This window comes from Paramormyrops kingsleyae, chromosome 8 (genome assembly GCF_048594095.1).
Source record: "Paramormyrops kingsleyae isolate MSU_618 chromosome 8, PKINGS_0.4, whole genome shotgun sequence".
NCBI classification, from domain to species: domain Eukaryota; kingdom Metazoa; phylum Chordata; class Actinopteri; order Osteoglossiformes; family Mormyridae; genus Paramormyrops; species Paramormyrops kingsleyae.
In genome coordinates this window covers 28,139,544-28,160,606 of record NC_132804.1, presented here as the reverse complement: position 1 = coordinate 28,160,606, position 21,063 = coordinate 28,139,544, and the positions used below count along the sequence as shown (strand labels likewise).

General features: G+C 42.2%; 2 protein-coding genes and 1 long non-coding RNA gene across 4 annotated transcripts; 1 reads left to right on the top strand and 2 right to left on the bottom strand.

The window, feature by feature from the left end:
• Nucleotides 1–1,460: 1,460 nt before the first annotated feature.
• LOC111860004 (transforming protein RhoA-like) lies at nt 1,461–5,358 on the bottom strand. The gene is made up of 5 exons (XM_023843241.2): nt 5,203–5,358; nt 3,487–3,644; nt 2,838–2,958; nt 2,599–2,729; nt 1,461–2,170 (listed from the first exon to the last, which is right to left on the bottom strand). The coding sequence occupies exons 2-5, from the start codon at nt 3,640–3,642 to the stop codon at nt 1,997–1,999; spliced, it is 582 nt and encodes a 193-aa protein (XP_023699009.1). The 5' UTR covers nt 3,643–3,644; nt 5,203–5,358; the 3' UTR covers nt 1,461–1,996.
• Nucleotides 5,344–9,163, top strand: LOC140592303 (uncharacterized). Its single transcript, XR_011992672.1, has 2 exons — nt 5,344–5,422; nt 6,643–9,163. It is a non-coding gene; the product is annotated as an uncharacterized lncRNA (long non-coding RNA).
• Nucleotides 9,164–10,375: 1,212 nt separating this feature from the next.
• On the bottom strand, nt 10,376–20,379 carry LOC111860003 (cytokine-inducible SH2-containing protein-like). Of its 2 annotated transcripts, none has more exons than XM_023843240.2 (3): nt 20,315–20,379; nt 12,790–13,016; nt 10,376–12,130 (listed from the first exon to the last, which is right to left on the bottom strand). In XM_023843240.2, the coding sequence occupies exons 1-3, from the start codon at nt 20,329–20,331 to the stop codon at nt 11,649–11,651; spliced, it is 726 nt and encodes a 241-aa protein (XP_023699008.2). In that variant the 5' UTR covers nt 20,332–20,379; the 3' UTR covers nt 10,376–11,648. The 2 variants fall into 2 exon arrangements, with proteins under 2 accessions (XP_023699008.2, XP_023699007.2); XM_023843239.2 differs by having other exon boundaries at nt 19,917–20,358.
• Between the last annotated feature and the right edge of the window lie 684 nt (nt 20,380–21,063).

The window sequence follows — 21,063 nt, the reverse complement described above, 5'->3', positions numbered from 1 at the left end:
CCGGAGCAGGGGAAGGATCGCTGTAGCTGAATGTTGGCTCTGGTGGGGGCTGGGGGGAAGGGAAAAGAAAAGAAAACCATTAGTTTTCCGAGCCTCCTAGTCACGGGACATCTTGGTAAAGGCAATGCGCCGGAGAGAAAAAGCGTGCGAAGAGCCCAGATTACATTTCCGTCACTTTTTAAATCCAAATAACGAGTAATCTTGTCGGAATTCCTGTTTCTTTCCTTCGGAAATTACTATATACAGTGCAAACGGACGTCGCATGATAGCGATCGAATCGTCGGGAATATTAGTTGGGGGTTATTAGTGTTATAGCGCGAAATATCCTGTCAAATCGAGCAATAGTGTTAAGAGTAAAAGATACACGATGGTATTATGTACAATTTTAATGTGCCACGAAAGCATGTACATCCGCCAACAGAGTTGCAAAAATTCAACGCTTTTATTCCATTGGATCGCCCAGTGTACCAGCTAAGGTGAATTATTTAGGGTGACCAGATAATCCATGTCAGTGAGGACACTCTGAGCTAGGACAGGAATTGTAAATTACCATTTCAATTAAACGGACCTGGATTTCACTTGAGCACTGAGTTCTTGCTGTGTGCTGATTGGTCAGTCTCCTATAATCATGCATGTGTCACTAATGTTAATGTGAAACAGCTGGATGAGTCTTTCAGTCAAGGAAATAAACCAGTCAAAGCACAAGAAGAGCTGAACTAATTAGCCGAGCACAGGAGCCTTTCAATTTGAAAGTAGTTTGTAAAACCTGAAGTAGCTCAAAGTGTCCTCCCTGACATGGATTATCTGGTCACCCTAAATTACTAATCACTTGTAATGCAACTTAAAAAATATTTAATGAATGTATGATTGATTACTTACTTACTATACACTACTATAGCGTTTCCCTTTAAAATATTTGGCGAAAGAAAACGATTTTCCTTAACCCCGTTTTAAATTAATTGTACTAACATCATTCTCAAAATGAATGAAACCATTTCCTGCTTATTCAATTAGTTTAGCTGGCAATCCTTTGGATATTTCATGATTGACGGTTTGTTTGAACGAAACGGACTATAAGTGAGATCGCAATGACATTACCTTACATAAGCCCGTGTTTTCAGTAAATTACTCAATTAGTTACTAATCTGGCACATATCACGGGAAACGGATAATAAACCAGGCTATACAACACCTGGGGTGAGTATCCATCTGAAGGGACCAGAGATAAATCAATTCATATTGTATTACTAAGATGCACTTCTAGTTAACCTTAAGCGCCTTGTGCATGATGCCGCTCAACTGAGGTACACACAATAGAGTATGTATCCCAAAGAGCACAAATTATTTGCAAGAACCAGCCATTGGCCACAAAGGTGGAGTGGTTCAATGGAAAAGCTTCAGGCTGGCATTCAAAATGAAGTGCACATGAAGCCATTCCCCCTTAAATCACAGATACACAGTTTCAAAGTCAACACACATTTAAACATTTATTACACCAAGCAAATGTAGATTTAATTAAAAAAAAACTAGATTCCAGTCAAGTCCTTATGACAGGCATATGAACAGAAACATGCCTTTTATATACATATCTTTTTTAACACCATTTGCTTAGCAACCCTTACCCTGAAAAAGAGTTTTAAAATCTCTGTACACATAATATAGGTGAAGCAGCCGGGTTACCCAAATTACAGCTGCATTAAGCAGCACCAGAAGGGCCAGTGGCCAGAAGCCTGGGCACCCAATTGGCACTTGAACCTGTCAGCGATCCTCCAAGGACAGGTATGGAGTGGCACTTGAGTGAATTTGCATTTTATTTCTGTTTCCCCTTTAAACACTGGAAGGTTTACCTCGACCATCATAAAAACATAAAACAATACAGTTCTAAAGTGAATCCTCGATAGGAGTATATGCACGTGGGAAACCAATGGAGCAGATTATCAGGTCACCGTCAGCTGACAGAGCCCAACCACTGTCTCCCAGAGTCCTCTAGTAAAGTTTACAGTAACAGGCACTTGTTGGTCTTCTTCCCTCTCCTCGCTTGCAGTGCTGCCCTGGTGGCCAATTCAAACACCTCCCTGACCCCATCATTCATCTTTGCAGAGCACTCCATGTATCCAAATGCGCCAATTCGGTTCGCCATGTCACGCCCATCCTCTGGCAACACAGGCTCCTGCGGGGGAGAGGCAGTCATGGGAACAACTTGAGTGGACAGTAATCACGGGGGGGGGGGGGGGATCATCTATGAAGAGAGCAACATTCTCCACCACCCAAAACACTCAAGCAAGTCACCTTTGTGCCATTCCTTACTAACTTTCTTCCATAGCTAGTTTATGCTTACCTTTCAGTATCAAAGGATATTTCAAATAAAAGTACCATTTGCAAGCTTAACAGTGAAAAGATTTTTTTACATCTCGATAAACGACATTATTATTCAAGATTCTTTGTCACATACACAGTTATACAAGTATAACATGTAGTGAAATGTACCAATCATTTAAACTACTGACTGATTGTAGTTATATCCACACTGCAATCCAGGCAAAATAAATCACAAAGGGCATGGAGACATTGTGGTTATACAGGGATGCGCCTTGATACCTGCTTCATCTTGAACAGCTCCCGGCGTGTGTGCTCATCGTTGCGCAAGTCTTTCTTATTGCCTACAAGGATTATGGGTACGTTGGGGCAGAAATGCTTCACCTCTGGGGTCCATTTCTCTGGGATATTTTCTGAAAACAGAGTGATAACATTAGAGGACACGTGATCAGTGGAAGAGGGGGAAAAAATGACACTAATGATCACTCACAATGTAGGGAGGAAATGGCCTGAGTGCTTACCCAAGCTATCAGGGCTGTCAATGGAGAAGCACATGAGGATGACATCAGTGTCTGGATAGGAGAGGGGGCGGAGCCTGTCATAGTCCTCCTGACCTGCTGTGTCCCAAAGTGCAAGCTCTACCTAGGAGGACAGAGTTAGTGTCACACTGGGTTTCCATGGTTTACAACAGTACACAATCTCTTACATTTGTAAAGTAGTAGCCTGCATGTAAGTGGCCTACAATCATTCTCTTAAAGTCATGCCATGAAGGAAGAGCCTCAAGTTGACATCTTCTAAAACTTAAATTTCCCTGATTTTATAACTTGTGCTGTGTGGGCCCACTGAAACATTTGATAAATGCTGTAATGAGACAAACATTACATTGAGCACCTTGGGCAACAAAGTCTGTACTATTAGAACAAGCAGTTTTTCCCAACAAACTACGAAAAACTGCCTCAGTTTTCTAAGCTGGAATCAGAGTTAGTGTAATATGAAAGGCGCACACATTTGGGTTCTAGCCAGGAGAATTACCTTCCAAGCTTCAAATGAACTGAAATAATAAAATGTTTGCGTTTCATTATCCTAACCTGAACCAATAAAGCTTAGATGGGTGCTACTCAGCCCTCAAAACCGCACCCTGTAACAGAACAACTCACAAATGCAGCTCACCTGTTTACCATCCACCTCGATGTCTGCCACGTAGTTCTCAAATACAGTGGGCACATAGACCTCAGGAAACTGATCTTTGCTGAACATAATGAGCAGACAGGTCTTCCCACAGGCACCATCTCCCACAATCACCAGCTTCTTTCGGATGGCAGCCATGCCTGCACCAGAGTGATACACACAATTAGAAAAGTAAGAAACAGCAGATTACAGATGTCCTGTCCTCTCATCTTGAGGCGTTAATACATGTGTGGGACCAGGGGGCACTTCCAAAGGCATCTATTTAAGCCAACATATCTAATAGTCCAGACAAAAAAAATCTTGCTCATACAGATCACTCATAGTAAAGTTTTATGAAAATTTTACAATACGTTGCTTTCTAAAGTACATAAACTGAATGTCTTTAGTAAAACTATCCCCCAGGAATGGAAAGTTAAATTGTCACACCTGAGGTTTATCCCCCCCCCCCCCCCCAAGTCAGTAACAGAAAAGTACTAAAAAAAAACGGTGGAAAGAGTGTTTTGGGCGGTTTTGGGGAAATCGGTCAATATTTCAGCTCTACGAACGGTCTCCTCTCCCAGTAGGAGTGCTATCGGCGGTGCAGTCTCAGCGGGCGGGGACCCGCAAGATGGCGGCAGGCAGCAACAGATGGTAGCCGGAGGACGAGAGCTTGCCCCGGGAAAAGGGCATTAGACAGCGCTCCGCTACTACCGGCAAAGTTTTAATCAAGCTTGGCCACTGATATAAGCAAAACCGAAATTAATACTGCGTTAAAGCATTTCAATAGAAAGTTACCGGTGTCCTTAACGAGTACGTCCCCGTCTGCTCATAGACCATTATCAAGTTGTGAATCTTTAACCACCTACGCTATGTATCTAGCTGCAGTTACTACTACTAACCCAGTCAGAATAACACGACATTAACTAAAATTAGTCATTAGTTATTTTAGTTACGATCGTACATTTACCGCAGTTCTTCTCTATGCAAACAATATCGTCGATGACATCACTTTATTCCTTAGTACCTATTTCACTTTCACAACTGGATAGCTAACTATGGAAGTCGGGCACAGCTTCTTATTTACTAGATAACTAAGTGAACGTCTAAATTTTATGTACTTTCAGTCATCATTAACTGCTACCAACAAGACAAACTGTCGTTTGACTATCTAACCAGCTTCATAGACGTTAATGCGTTCTTAACTCACCTAGTTGTTATCTGGCGAATATCCATTTTCTCGCCAAGACCTTTGTTAGGTAGTACCCTAGTTTGTTGTTACCACTGGGTGATGTAAATAGTAAATCTATGGGAGCATTCAGTTAATTATACGTGGCCACCGTTAAATGTTATTTCCACAAAACGCAACAGACATTATTAAACTGATAACGGGGTCGGTCTGTGGGGAACAAAGTTAACCCGAAGAACTAGATAGCTCGTCAATAAAAGTTACGGTAAAAATTTACCAAAGATCTCTGCCCGGGTGGCTAAATTGGGTCAGGAAAATAACTACCCACAAAACCAAACGGCGGAGGGACGTTAACCGACGTCTCAGGGCGGAAGCACTACAGGCTGCGGTCACCGAAAAGGAATCAGCCGGCGCCCCAAACACAGAAAAACGAGACACTAACAAAACCTTCTTCTTGAAGGCTCTAATTAAAGCCACAAACACCCACTAACGAGCGACTTTAACCAAACCGAATAAGACGAAGAGCAACGTACCTGCAGCTTCGCGGTGATGACTTCCAGCGGCTGAGATTCCCTCCGATTAGATCCGCCCGCCCCGAGGCGCGTTCCCTCATATGTGTGTGTGCGCGCAGCGGACGGTAGCGCGCGGTGCGTGCTTGTGTGCGCGCAGCGGACGGTAGCGCGCGGCGCGTGCTGATGCGCCTGCCCAGTGGGAGGCGTGGATGGGAAAGGAAAAAGGAGGGGGAGTTGAGAGGTGAGTCAGGCGGTTATAAAATAACGGGGGGGGTGGGTTACACCCACTTTAACAGAAATTAACGTTTTTCCTGGTAGACGTTGGGTAACGCTAGAAATATGAACTGAAATGGCACCAGATTGCCAATTTGTGCTTCTTTACGACAGTGCTGTATGGACGACTCTCGGATTTAAAGTTGATGGCTTGTACAGGAGTCCTGCAGTTTTAAAGAATACATTTCAAATACTTGTTTTACACCTTACATAGCAAGTTAGGTCCACGAAAGATTCTTAGAGCCTGCGCTATGTGAAAACCAAACAAACCGGCAGATTTCAGTTTATTTCTAAATGATGGCCATGTTCTGTGGCCTACCTATCGAGACGTGCTATCGAACCTTTTTGCGCATGTGCAGTTCCACCGTTTTGGGATTAGGGTTAGGTTTTAGGGGTTAGGGTTAAGGTAAGGGTTTTAGGGTTTTTGGGGGGTTAGGGTAAGAGTTAGGGCTATCGATTAGCACTACGGTAGCATTTTTCGACAAGGCAGCATATATCGACAGAACAGCCATTTCAACCGAGATATTAAATAATGTTTAATTCGATTTAAGACAATAGCTCAGTATGGTCTTCAAGGGTTTTATCCGTCACATGCAAGGTACAGTCAGACCGTAACATGAAGTGTTCAATTCTGCCATAAAAACAGTTAAAGCAAAAAAGACATTAAAAGTAATAATATAATAGTCAAAAATGAGTACAATTATATTGTTAAAATAAATAGACCAAAGATGTGCAACACAGACCAAATAAAGTGTGAGGTGCATATGTAACGATACAGGGGTGTGTAACAGAAAGTACTCAAAATACAATATTCAAACAGAACGAAATAAACACAAAACTTCCCTATTAACTTACAACCAAATGACAATAATTGACAGCCAAAACACCATGTTAAACAGTAATACCTCTCGAACATAATTCATAACCTACCTAAAGTAAACGGAGCAGTCAGTGACGTACAGCCTCTCCTCAGTTTACACTAATCGCGGGGAAAGGAAGAAGTTTATTACAAATTTTACCAAAGTTCCTTTCCATATACTAATAAATTATAACGTGTTGGGGGGGGGTGGGTGGTATAATCAATATAACCTAAGGAGATTTTATTCTAATAATTTAAACAACAGGATTTACAAATGATCAATTTTTTGGGTTAATGTTGGCGCTGAGCTGAACTGCATGTCTTACCAGCGCCAGATCCAAGCGGATTCTGATGGGTGTTGCTGATTGCAGCCACACCTACAGTGCTCAAACAGGAACCTTTGTGGCGGAACCAAAAAGTACAAACCAAACCAACGAAATACATATGTAAGTATAAACAGTCACAAATAATACACGTCATAAATAACAAGTACATTTAAAATAAGAAAAAAACAAAGGACTGGAGGAGTTAATAAGATCAACAACTATACCTTAACATGGCTACATATATACAGATAAGGAGGAAATATCACCTAGAAATATATTAAGTGTTAAGCAGTCTGACGGCCTGGGGGTAGAAGCTCTTCCTGAGCCTCACAGTTCTCACTGGGAGGCAGCAGAAGCGCTTACCAGGTCTCTTACCAGCCTGCTAAAGAGGTCGTTGTTTGGGTGGTTTGTGACCCTGCAGATTCTCAGATCAGACTTACAGATGCATTCGGTCGAACTTACCAACCTCTGCAGAGCTTTGCGCTGCAGGGCGGAGGTGGCTTAATGGTTGAATTGAAAATGTGTTATACATAGGGAAAAAAACGAATTTTCCTAATATGTTTAAAGAATTGCAGGTTCAAATCCCCGATCAGCAGGGCACCACTGAGGTACCCTGAGCAAGGTACTGTCCCCGAGCACTGCTCCCCGGGGCGCTGAATTAGTTGTCCCCTGCTATGTCTCATATGGGTTAAATGTAGAGAACACTGTGCTGTGGTGTGTCAACAATAACGCTAAATTCTAAATTCATTTACCAAAGCAGGCTGTGATTCCCGTAATGAGGATGCTCCCTAAGGGCAGAAGGCTCCAAGATAGTACAGCCAATTCCTGGCTTTAGCTATCCGAGTCTGTACGTGATTCGACCGGGTGAGGTAATCAGAGATATCAGATACACTCTGAGATATCTAGATGTGTTTCTTATTGCCGCATTATTGCCCCCTGCCCCTAGTTTCCACTATTCTTTCTGCAGTTTGTATTCTAGCTTAAAGAAACATGTAACTCTGTGTAGACACACGAATAATTTGCTTTGTACACTTCCATAGCCTTCAACAGAAACAGTAAAAATGTGTGCCAGTTTAATGTAAAACCCTCAACACATCCCAAAATGTCAAGTACACTCATAGCACATATGGCACATATAATCTCAACCATATTTGGCCAATAAAGAGATTTGATAGCACATGAATAGTTAAAGTTGTTTTTACTGGGGTGTACTTGTCACCGGCCAACCAAAAACCAGGTTGTTAAAGTAAATTTAGGAACGAGTTGTACTTAGCATGTGAAAGTGAATGTGTTTGTCGACACATTAAAAAGAAATAATTAGAAAAAAACCCCGGTTTGATCCACTAGGGGGCTGTATTTCTGAAGAAAAGCAACGGGAACATAACGCGTCTTCCTCAGACTGCTTCTGCTGGAGAAACATCACATATTTCCAGAAGAGTATTTTTAATATTATTCTGTTTGTGTGTGAGAACGGATATTTAATGAGTAAAGACTTGATGTTGCGTAATCATTAAGCTAATGCCAATACTGCTAATACGCTTTCAGAGCTGCAGCAAATGTTAAAACCAGTGGTTCTCAGTGCTGTTCCTGGAGGACCTCCTGACAGAATATTTTCATTGCAACCCACACTGCTTTCAGCCTGCCACATTCAAACTTCATCAAAGCCTTTGAGCGGGTGGGTAAACAAGCTATTCTGCATCTTTAAGGTGGAGCAAGGACTTTGACAAGGTGATTTTTTTTAACAATACGACTTTAATGTGAGCAGAAGTGCGAAGAGAGGCATCAACAAGATGAAAGATCACTTGAAACCAAGGGATAGCATTCTCATCAACAGTTAAGTATGCAAGTACTAAAACTGGTGATCTGGTTAGTAGTGCTGTAGTTCTCGAGACCGGTCTTGGTCTCGAGACCGGTCTTGAGACCAATTTTTTGTGGTCTCGGTCTTGTCTTGGTCTCGACTCTATTTGGTCTCGGTCTTGTCTTGGTCTCGACCCTATTAGGTCTCGGTCTTGTCTTGGTCTCGGACATAGTGGTCTCGATGGGATGAGGAAAAAAAGAGAAAACAGCACATCCTCACAGAACAGTATCATTATTCATTACGTGCCTCAATTCAAATGCAACCAGTCAGATGCATCTACTTTAAAAATGTTACATTGTATACATTTTCTCAATGGACACTGCCAGTGCACAGTCCACACACTTCATACACATCGCATGATATCGAAGTCGGCAAAGAAATGTTCCAAAACGTCACCATGAGTCACCATGTCACATGGTACAAAATCCTCGCGAGAGCAAGACGACTTGAGACAGACCGTGCAGCACAAACTGGAACCGCCTCCATGACGACACAACTTTGCCCTTATTGGCTGAAGATTTTAGTCACATGCATGACGCTTGTATCCCAGGAAGTTCCATTGCTTTATCTGCTATTTCTCCCGAAAAGCACATAAAGCAGTGAGAACTGGTTTCAGTTCATTTACCTGGTAAAATAAAGTTTAAATAAATTACATAAATGCTCTAACAGTACAAGTAAGTTAGTGGTTTATTTATTGTTAGTTACTGTAATGTTGTGCTGCTTTATTTGTTTAATCGTCCAATCTGTGAAGAAGGCATGCAGGTGATATTTGTATAGATTTATCTACACACTTCTGGAAGTGCTGCCATTGCAGTCAGGTCTCACAGACTACGAGGAGTAGAAGTTGTCCGACTTGGCTGCAGTCAGTTTATACTCCACCCTTGCAGCCGCCGGCAGATCGCGCTCCATGTTGCGTCAGCTGCAGACAGACCTAAGCCCAAGTCGAACGCACCCATTGCTTCTTTAAGGGAGGATGGGCAAAATTACAACGTCGTCGGTGATTGGCTGTTGTGCTGGCGTTCAGTAAACCTCTGCTCGATAAGCCATCGAGTTGTCTGTCTCAGCGCATTCTCTAAAACGGAGAAAATTTGGTTGATCGAGTTTTATAGTCTGTGTGTATCAACGTGATCGTCCTTATTTTTTATCGATAAAAAAATCGAGATCGTTTTATCGCCCAGCACTAATAGCATTCTCTTCAATTCAAAGCAGAGGATCATTACATAGCCGTATTCATAGCTTACCCGAGGTCTCTCTCCCTGGTATAAGAGACTTAATATGAACATCTTTCTGGTACATCCCATCTCTTTCCCTTGACGAGGTCTGATAAAATGGTTATAGGAGAGGATTGCTGAGAATATTATTTTCCATCAGGCCTCGTAACTATGACAAATCTGGGAGATTTTAAATGAGAGACATATGGACATATGGACAATATAATTGAAAAGATAACATGAATTTGATTTAACGAGTAATGACACTTTACAGCAATGCCTTTTTTCTCTACAGTTGATCTGAGTAATGTGATGTCCATTCTAGCCCTAGTCTGTTTTCGGTCTTGGTCTTGGTCTCGACCAGTCTTGGTCTTGGTCTCGCCTTAGTGTGTCTTGGTCTTGGTCTTGGACTTGGTCTTGATCTTGGTACCCTCAAGTCTCGGCAGTGTCTTGGTCTTGATACCCTCCGGTCTCGGCAATGTCTTGGTCTCGGTTTAGGCGGTCTTGACTACAACACTACTGGTTAGGGGCTTTCAGTTAATACAGCTTCTGTTTTTTCTTTGAGGAGCATAGGGAAGTGAATGAACATTCATTTCAGGAAATATACAGTGAAACTGGTAGTCTTTGAAAGCCATGTGATTTACAGTAGAGGTCTGATTAAATTCAGTTTAATTCAAATCACTTTATTTATACCCAAGGGTCAATTTAAAAAGGCAGGTGGAGTAGCATAACAACCATTCACACATAGCAATAAATACTGAATAAAAGGACACACACACACAAAAGGCATTAATGCTGTGTTCTAATAAAGTTCCATTAAAAGGTTCCATTAAAAGTCCCATTAATTCCTCTACAAGCACCATCGCCTCCATTTCTGAGTCTTCGGGATGCAGAGTTCTTCTGTAAACTATTAATGAACATCTGAAGGATACAGTCTGAGTTTTCAGAGGGGCTACTGAATGTAGAGCGGAGTTAATGATCATCTGTTTGACACAGGCAGAGCTAGACTCCAGAAAATAAGAGTTATTAAGACCCTTGAGATTATTTAATTGTATGGATCATCTAATACACCAGAATGAAGAGTGAGATTCTTACAAACAATTTTATAATTGGACTCCAGAAAATCAGATTTATAAAAATAAGAGAGAGGTGCATTTTAAACTAGTAGATCAAGGGTTTGTCCTTTCTTATGGGTAAGAACTATAATATCATGTATCAGATTAAAACAGGAAGTTTCACAATTTCACATTAAGGGATTTTCTAGGGTTACTAGCATGAACCTGCAATATCATAGACATTACTAACACAGAAAATTAAGTTGGAGAATCTGAGAATTCTTCTACAAAACCAGAGCTTGGTCTAGGAGGACAACGATTAAACAGTATTAGAAGAAATTCTCTAGTTATTTTCAGGGCATTGGATTCAAATGTCTTAGCAACAGGAAGAATATGGTACAGATGAAGTAAGGCTTGAAAATGTTTGGCAGAGAACAGCAAGGCTGCCCCTTCGGCCCTGACATTCCCATTAAAAGGACCACGCCCTGGCATTAATTCAGACCTAAGCAAGCCAGTTAGTGCATCCGTTAGTGAGCTCACCTTTTATTTGATCTAAACATGCCCTCAGATCACAATGCAGAGGGGAAATGTTTTGTCATGCTGACTGCGGACTATGCAGTGAGATACCCAGAAGCAGCAATATCTCAATTCCATTTCATTTTTTTCCTCCTGGGTTGGAATCACAAACGAGAGAACAAGGTACATCTCACACTACATTTCCCATAATGCTGTATATAGTAAACTGGTTTTCTAGGTATTGTTTATTGCAGACTTCTAAACCAGTTAGTAATACAAATTCGTACAAGATGCTTCTTATCCTTGCTGCGGCCACTTAGGAATCAGGCCTTTGACTTCTGCCCCCATCGCGGTGAAGCCCTGGCAAAGTTAGAGTTGGAAAGGGTAGTCCTGTAAGTATTGTACCAGCAGACGTGGCAGGGGCAACTGTGCGGGAGCAGGGGCAGCACGGTTAATCGCGAGGCGTGCGAGGTGCTGCAAGGAGGGACAGGTCTCTCGTATCCGCAGCGGACGCACCAATCTGAGTGGCACGGTGGCGTCACTGAGCGTCAGGCCAGGCGGGGCCATATGTCCTCCAATGCTGAGCGGGCGTCGGGGCCTGGCATAGCTCTGCACCAGCTCACCTACGCTGCCAAAGCCAGGCAGAGACTGTTTGCTCTGGCAGCTGGAGTCCAGGCAGAAGTGGCCGTGGCTGTACTTGATGCGCACGTTGGTCGGACCTCGGGCCGTCTTAAGAGACAGAGTCAGCATGTAGAGCGGGTGGCAGCTGTCCCGCACCAGGAAGGTGCCTTCCAGCTCGTCCCGAAGCAGCGCCTGGGCCTCACCAGCCGACACAGGCCCCCAGTACCAGCCTACAGGAGAAGACAGGCTCTAATGGCCTTGTTTCCATGGTCACCTCCATTCCCATTAAATTGCACCAACCAGGAAAAACCAAATATATTAAACTGCAGGAATTTGTAGGTGACACAACATTTTGTGCTAACAAAAAGAAGATTCATAGAATGACCTCAAAACTACGCCGAGATAAAATTGGCCATCATGAAGCTATCTTCTGCATGCAAATTATTTGTAGTGTGTGTCCGGAACACCTACAGAGGCAATCTGGTCCTCTGTACCTTATTTATACAATTCACATGGAAGGTAGGGCACTATTAAATCTCTTATGGCATTTACATGCAACAAGGTGCCCGAACAGATGCTTGGGTGTGAGGAATCAAGAAGTGCAAGAACAGCAACGGTAATGGACCCTGAGGTTAAAAGGCTGCTATAAAAGATTGGTCCTGAGCAGCACTCATTCAAGAACCACTTACATACGGAGACATATATACAGGTCATGAACAACCAGAACATTTCTGTACATTTGGCAGTGGCTTCCGAGCATAGGATCTGCAGTGTAATTAGATTTATTTAGGACAGCTCAGTAAAATAAATTTTTAGAATAACTGTGAATTTTAGCCAACACAAATTCAATATGCCAATGGGCGTGGTAGCCTCAGGTTTAAGGCCGTACCTGAGTCATGAAGCTGGTGGAAGGTTCGAGTGAGGCAGCGGAGGTCCTCTGTGGGGTCCCAGAGCAGGAGGTTGCTGTCTAGTGGGCTGTCTGGGGTGTCCAGCTGAGGTGCAGGTGATGGTGTGTCACGCAGCATCTTAGGTTCTCCTACCCCATCGCTGTGATTAAATGTGCTCACTTCCTCAACCGCTGGCTTTGGGTATGTGGTCTGCAGCAAGGTTCTCAGGCTGGGGACAAGTTAAAAGTCAAATTACTTTTAATGTACTGCCCTTCATAACATGGTGGCTCTATGTCACTTAAAATATCTAAATAGATGAAAGAGAAATTGAGGATTGTCAGGGTCAGTGCCCATCCATCCCTGTGCTATGTATTTTGTCCCTGTTTGGCCAGCAGGTGTTGCTAGACATCCTGTTCCCCCTGTCTTTGTACTAGTCCCTAGTGTGTTTTCTGGGTTCCTGGTGTTGCTGCATAGCTCAGTGGGTTGGGTGTGTAGTACAAAGCCCATAACCTGGCAGTTGTGTGTTCAAGGTCACTCTCACTCATTTTGTTGTTTATTGGTTTATCCTTAGTTTAATATTGTTTATCCATATGTTTAATTTGTCTTCTTTATGGCTCTCTGCCCCTGCCTTGGTTGTTCTGTTTTACTTGTTTCTTGATTTTCTCCTGGTGTAGTATTTCCTTCTGTTTCCTTAGTGTCAGGTCTTGTAAGTTCCTTAGTTCTGTGTTCATTAGTTTCTTCACCTGTGTCTTGTTGCCCTGTGTCCTTGTTTGGTTGTTTTGATGATTCACACCTGCCTTTTTTTAGTCCTCATTATCATTGTATTTAAGTGCCTGCTAGGGGTGAGCAGTACACTGGTGTCATAGTCATTACTGGTGTGATTCTGTGCCATGATATGGATTTGCACTATATTGGTAACTAGGGCTGCAACAACTAATCTATTTAATCGATTAAAAATCGATTATTAAAATAGTTGCCAACTAATTTAATAATCGATTAGTTGGGTCTACGTTATTATACACAAGTACAGTGGCAACCTCCTAATTTGGGAGCAGTAAGCTAACCAAAGCCGCGGTGGCAGTAAAGTACCATTAAGCTGGATGCTGACCGCCATAAAAGAAAAAAGTAAATGCACATAAACGCCATTTACGCACCTTTTAAATTTACAAAACAGCTTTTACTCACCTTTTTTAAGATCACTAATGTTAATGATATAGTTACCCACCGTTTTTACTGCTGTGCATATAGTTTACCCACCTTAAATTTCTTGTTACCACTACACCACTGCTTCATTTCTTCACGATAGAAATTTATAGTAATATCAAATGTTGTAGTACTCAAGACCAGTTTTTGAAGGTCTCGATCTTGTCTTTGAATCAGCCGTATTTGTACTCGTTCTTGTCATGGACTCGGGATTTTATTTCGAGACCATAACTCTGAGAATATTCTTATTAATGAGCCGTTTACTACATGTCGGATTGGATAACTAATAACTGCAACCAATGGCGTTACTGCCGGCCGCGTTACCCGCCCCGTCCCTTCACACACGCACATGTGTTTAAATGAACGCAGGGGAAGTCGTGGTTGTCAACACAATCAGCTATTATGTGGCTACAAATGTGGCTACATATACCACAACGTGTTTACCCTACCATTCTATTAGGTGGGCGCCCCAAGTTAATTTTATTTAATTTCATTTTCTATATAGCTCCAGATCGCAACAGAAGTCATTTAAGGCTACCTTTCCGATAGAACAGGTATATATCTTGTCCTTTTATTAAACAAACTAAATAGCCTTATGTTATTTATCTAATTTACAGTTCATCACTGTAGTATGCTGAAACAACCGGACACGTTTTAAAACAAAATTTGCCGCCTGCCGTTCACGGGTTTTTCGTCACCAATCGTCTTATTTGCGTTGCTAAGTAATTTTTAGCGTAAGATGCGGAAAAGGCTTTTTCTTCGCAATAAATGTTTACTTTATTTGTCCGTAATAAATGCAGACAGACTCGCTGGCGTGCTCTCTCCCCCTGTCATATATGTGTATCAACATTAAATAACATTAGACAATTATTTAATAATATTCTTAGTAGCAGCAGCGGTAGTCTGTGCTTTTACATTAAAAAAACTGGAGTACTGAATACATTATCTAAAGCACCATGCTGTTTGCACTTTATAAAACAAGATTTTGTGTATTTCATTACGTTTATTCACCTGCTACAAATTATTAATTTTTTTTGTATACTCTTAATGTAGCATACATTTGTTTTTTATGTGAGTTGCTGGAAACAACTTTTGTACAAAGACAGACTGGGTTATTAAAACTTGCTGGAAATCAAATTGTTTTTTGCCCCCCCCCCATCCGATTAATCGATTAATCGAAAAAGTAATCGACAGATTAATCGATTATCAAAATAATCGTTAGTTGCAGCCCTATTGGTAACACCCTGAGTCTACAGCCTAATTATACAACAGCCTACTTATAAAAAATAAAGTATTTTGTTTTCTTCAAAGCTTCAGTTGTAATCCGAATACTTGTCTTTATATAGTATATGTAACCAGTTTATCTGCATTGTGTGATTTTTTTTCTATTACTCACAAATTAACAAATTCAAAATAAACAGATTTTGTGTAATTATAGGAAAAGAGCTATATAGTGTCAGCACCCATCCAACCCTGCCTCTCATGTCTCCACCCCGTTTGGCCAGCAGGTGTTGCTGGTCATCCTGTCTTCCTCCATGTCACTCTCCCTTCAGCCCCTATGTGCTTCCTTTGTTCCCTGGATGCCACATAGCTCAGTGGGCTTACCATGTGGCTCAGATGGTGAATCTGAGTTGTGGATTCAAAGCTGGCTAGAAACAGGTCTCATCTGTCCTGCATCTGTTGTTATGGGTTATCAATGCTTTCCTGTTTTTTTGTATTTCAGTCGGTTCGTTGTTTTTTGCTCCTTGTCCCCTGTTTACCCAGTTTTCCTTGCTTTAGTTAAGTTATCAGTGTTTTTTCCCCTGTTTAGTTCTGACCCTTCATGGTCCTGTTGTTTTGTAGTTTACCCCAGTGTGTTCCGTTTACCCCCTTTGTCTTGAAACCAGCCTGTGCTCTGCCTCGGCATGACAATTATACAAATTAAACAAAGTAATCTGGTTACACAAATGAGAATAATTAAGAATTATTAAATTAAGAATAGCTACATCAAAAGCATTGGAGTAGTTTGTAAACCCTAAAATTAAAATCTATTTAGTAGTAGTAGTGATTGTAGAGTAGTAGTTATTGTCATCTCAACCATATACCTTAAAGCACACAGTGAAATGAAATAATGTCCTCCAGGAACCAAAGGTGCAACATACAAGACATCAGGACAACAGCACACTCAGACAGATCAACAACGCAGAAAACTGGGGGGGGGGAATAAATAACACCTGTACATATATCTCTAAATATACATATACTGTACCTAAAAAATAAGATAAAACTATCTAAAAAGACTTTTAGGAGGGGGAGCACATCAGAGGGGCTGTGGCAATACAATATACAACAATAGACTATGGACTATGAAAAACAGTGCAAATATGCTGGCAGTATAGTTAGTGTAGTTAGTGTACCGCTGTGCAATTTCCTTGTGCAATTACATTGTGCAAATATGAGCAGTTATGCAAGTATGCAATGAGAATAAAACATTTGTTTGGTATACGGGGAGTTAAGGATGTTAAGGAGACAGCCCAGTGTGGAAGGGGGCAGCATGGTGTTCAGGAACTGGTCTGCTTGGGGGAAGAACCTATTGCATAGTCTAGCAGACCTGCTAGTGATGCTGCAGAATCTTCTTCCTGATGGAAGGGGGGTGAACTGCATCAATGGCGCCACAGTGGAGACAGTGAAGAGTACCAAGTTCCTTGGTGTTCACATGACAGAGGGCCTCTCCTGGACCATCAACACCAGTTCCCTGACAGAAAGAGGGATGTAAGGGTCAGCCATGATGCTGGTGGCCATATAGATGCAGCGGGAGGTGTAAATGTCCTGCAGGCTGGGTGGAGAGCTACCGATGATGCACTCAGCTGTCCGCACAATCCTCTGAAGGGCTCGACTCTTCAGTCGACGCAGAAAGTGCAGGCACTGCTGGGATCTTAGGCCCTCGGTCATGTGAACACCAAGGAACTTGGTACTCTTCACTGTCTCCACTGTGGCGCCATTGATGCAGAGCGGGGAATGGCCAGCCTTGGTCCTTCTGAAGTCAACAATCAGTTCTTTTATCTTACCAACATTAAACAACAGATTATTGTCCTTGCACCTGGCTGCTAGCCGTCGCACCTCATCTCTGTACAACATGTCATCATTGTCCTTGATGAGGTGGTGTCATCTGCAAACTTGATAATATGGTTCTGGAACTGGAGGTGCAGTAGTGGGTCGGCAGCATGAAGGGCAACGGGCTCAGCACACAACCCTGGGTGGCACCCGTGCTCAGCGTGATGGTGGTGGAGCTGGTGTTGCCAATCTGGACCGTCTGGGGACACTCAGTGAGGAAGTCCAGAATCCAGTTGCCGGTAGAGGTGTTCAGTCCAAGCAGGTCCAGCTTACCGATCAGCTGCTGAGGGATGATGGTGTTGAATGCTGAACAGAAGTCGATGAACAGCGTTTTCACATGGGGGTTATGGTGTTCTTGGTGAGACAGGGCCAGGTGAAGTGCAAGTGACATCACATCATCTGTAGACTGGTTTGTGCACAAATTCTAGTGGGCCCAGTGTGGGGGGAGCTGGTTCCTGATGTGGCGCAGGACTAGCTGCTCAAAGTACTTCATGATGGTTGGTTTAAGTGCTACTGGGCGGTAGACGTTGAGCTCTGAAACTATAGCCTTCTTTGGAACAGGTCTGATGGTGGTGGCCTTGAAGCACTGTGCGACAACAGCCTGGCTCAGGGAGGTGTTGAAGATGTCCCTTACGAAGACAGTCAGCTGATTAGCACAGGCTCCGAGCACTCGACCAGGTATCTTGTCAGGTCTGGCAGCTTTGCGTAGGTTGACCCAGGCGAGAGTCATTCTCATGCTAGCTGCTAACAGGGACAGCACCTGGTTGTGTGGAGGTGGGGTGGTCTTCTGCGCTGGCTCGGTGTTCTGGTCCTCAAACCTGGCATAGAAGGTGTTGAGTGTATCTAGTAAGAGGTGTTGGTGTCCTGTAGTCCGTCATGGCTTGGATGTCCTGCCACATGCACTGCGCATCTCTCGAACAGGAGAAGCGGTTATTCATTTTCCGCGCATAATCACGCATTGCCAACTTGATGCCCCGGGACAGGCTGGTTCTTCCTGCTCTGAGCATTATGTCATCATTCGCTCTGAAAGCAGCCTCCCAGGTTTTCAGCAGTTTATGAACTTCTGCTGTAAACCACAGCTTCTGGTTTGCTCTCTTCAGCAGTGGGCTGTATGCTGGAGTCAGCATTACTGTAGTGTGATCAGAGAGTCCTAGGTGGGGACGGGGTGTTGCTCTGTATGCGGATCTGATGTTTGTATAGACCAAGTCCAATATGTTAAGTCCTCTGGTCGGAAACTCAACATGTTGGTGGAGTTTGGGCAGTACAGTCTTTAGGTTTACATGATTGAAGTCCCCTGCGATGATAAAAGATCCATCGCATTGTGCATTGTGTAGCACTTCCTTAGCATTAGCTTTGGGGGCAATATACGATACAATACAATAATAATGAAGGTGAACTCTCGTGACAAATAATGTCTGCAATTCTCTGCCACGAATTCCACCAATGATGAGCAGTGTTTGGAGATCATACTTGTGTCTCCACACCATTCTGTGTTGATGTAAACACACAGTTTTGAAGGATGATTCAAACGTCATCTTGGTTCAGACTGCTTTTATCCATAAATAATTTATGAAGTTCTGATGTACAGCTTTAACAGAAATGCTAAGGTACCCCTTGCAGTGAAGGGAGACCCAAAACTCTTATTCTGTAGCGATCTCGCGGACCGTGGTCTTTGCGATGTACCTGGGCAATAACAGACGGCACCCCTATAACCCAAGTCAAACGGAATACGAGCCGCTTTCTGACTTCTTTAGACCAACACAAATAAAGGCAAAGATAGACATATCCGTGGAACTAGCTGACACTCAGGGGCACTAACAGATGACCCACAGACACGGTCGTGTAATTCTATATATGACTCATTTTAAAAGTGTTGTATGTCCTGTGGTTTACCAAGAACTGAGACTCTAACGGATGCCCTCAGGTAATAATAAAGTTTTCTAATATGACACAGGCCAGAGATTCCTGCGAACCGCTCGAGTTTATGAGCAACTGAATTCCGATCTCATTCTGCGGATAGTTCAGGGTGGCGTTCTTTCCAAGCTACATTAAAACTGAGTATGAATTCCAATAAACAAACAGATAAATAAATAAATTAATCCAAACTGATCTCAATACAAATTAGCATACTTTGTATAAATATTCGGAAGCATAATATTCTAAATGTTGTCCAAATGTAGGAAGGCAATCTGTTCAACAAAACGGTATAATTGGAAAAAAATCTGCAGCACCTACGTTTGGCAAAAAATCGCACTGTGAACCATCAAAATACATATAATATAAAAAGCAGTAACTCTTATTATTTAAAAAATTAAATTTACTTCCACGGGCCAGAAAATGTGCTATATATTATCTTAAAATTAGTATTAACAGTATTAACATAGGTGGACATCAGGGAGTCGGCCTATTTGCGAAGCACATTTTAGTATTTATATTATAGAGAAATTCAGCCAAGGATTGGCAGTAAAATACTGAGAAACCAACAAATCTGCTGCTAAACAAACTCAGCAGCTTTCGCTTTCTGTTTTCTTATTCCTCTGCTGTAATTCTCAGAAACCCCCAAATATTATAGGCATACTGATCGTATTACACAGGTTAGATCTACTTGTTAACTTTCATAAATAAAGCACAATTCAGTTGTGGCACAACTTTTGGTGGTAGCAGGACATTTTTGTTTTTGCCGACTGTATATGTAAAGAAAATAAAAATCTTAAGAAAAAATATACTACAAATGGGATAAGGTGTAGACTACGTGCCGTTTAAAAAATTACACAGAATTTACCACCTTACAACTATTACAACTATCTATTATCACGATCGACCAATTGCTTACCTCTGTATGCACATAATCATGACGGATAATATAATCCAAGTTTGAGATCACGCAGAATACGTTTCCTTTTTTTAGAGAAAATATTAGAACGCTGATCGGATAGACCAGCATATAGGAACTACTTAGTAGATAAAAAATCATAGGGTTAACAGTTAAATCTTTCTATAAAGTTTATATAACCGATCCCATAGCTCGGTGGGTCCGGAAAGCCTTATCTTTTGGGCTGCTGAGAGTAAGAATAGCAGACGGAAAGTGTTCGTGAGCAACTGACCATGCACTGATTTGGTTTCATGTGAGTCGGCTGAAATTCCTGGAACCGGGTTCTCGGTACCGCTTTGTACGTGTGGCCCCCGCACCCCATGGGGGACCTCTAGTCCCGTCTGTTTAAATTGACTCACAGTCCGCAATCTCTCATCTGATGGGCTCCACAGGCGCCCGGATTAGTACTGCCGGAGTTATTTTTTTTTTTACGGAGCTTTGGTTCTAGGAAAACGGGGCGGTTCTGCAGGTCATCCCCCCGTCTTCTCGGAACTTGCGGATTAAGTATACAGCCCTGGCTGCAGGTGGCGCCATTTTAAGCGCAAAGGAGGTCTAAAAACAGCACTTTCACCCAGGGCTGCCCCATGTATGAATGGTATGAACCATCCTTATAATGAAGTGTCGCTTGTTTTAATACGCGTGTGTAAGGTTTCAGCCATAATTTGAGGACCTTATTTACTCTTCATATAAATATGTGAGTTGATTTAATCTGAAAAATAGATTTGTATAGCAAGAACAAGACTCTTGAATACTATAATCTTGAACCCCCACCTGAACGTTGTGTTATATATATATATGCTTAGTAGAACTGAGAATTGCACCTTTTATAGCATTTTAAATGTAGGCTTAAAAGTAGCATTGTTTGTTCATCTCCACGGATAAATTATTTCGTGCCATGTTGTGAGAAATATGGCAACTCTAACCATTTTAAATTTGTATAAATATCGATAAATACCAAAATGTTCTTTCAAGTTTTTTTAATGCTTACTATAGTTACAGCCTTAAAATGTATGTCTTAGATGAAGCGAAGAGCACCTATGTATACCGTCGTTTGCTAAAAGACACGAGGGTGAAATAATTTCCAACTTATTGTCCTAGATTTGTAAAC

Excerpts from the sequence above, each read along its gene's own strand:
- LOC111860004 (XM_023843241.2), bottom strand. The coding sequence starts at position 3,642 with ATGGCTGCCATCCGAAAGAAGCTGGTGATTGTGGGAGATGGTGCCTGT. Across the intron at positions 2,959-3,486 it reads TCGAGGTGGATGGTAAACAG|GTAGAGCTTGCACTTTGGGA; the intron begins GTGAGCTGCATT and ends CTGTCCTCCTAG. Across the intron at positions 2,730-2,837 it reads TGACAGCCCTGATAGCTTGG|AAAATATCCCAGAGAAATGG; the intron begins GTAAGCACTCAG and ends CTCTGTTTTCAG.
- LOC111860003 (XM_023843239.2), bottom strand. The coding sequence starts at position 19,936 with ATGATTATGTGCATACAGAG. Across the intron at positions 13,017-19,916 it reads ATGATTATGTGCATACAGAG|CCTGAGAACCTTGCTGCAGA; the intron begins GTAAGCAATTGG and ends ACTTGTCCCCAG. Across the intron at positions 12,131-12,789 it reads CCACCAGCTTCATGACTCAG|GCTGGTACTGGGGGCCTGTG; the intron begins GTACGGCCTTAA and ends CTTCTCCTGTAG.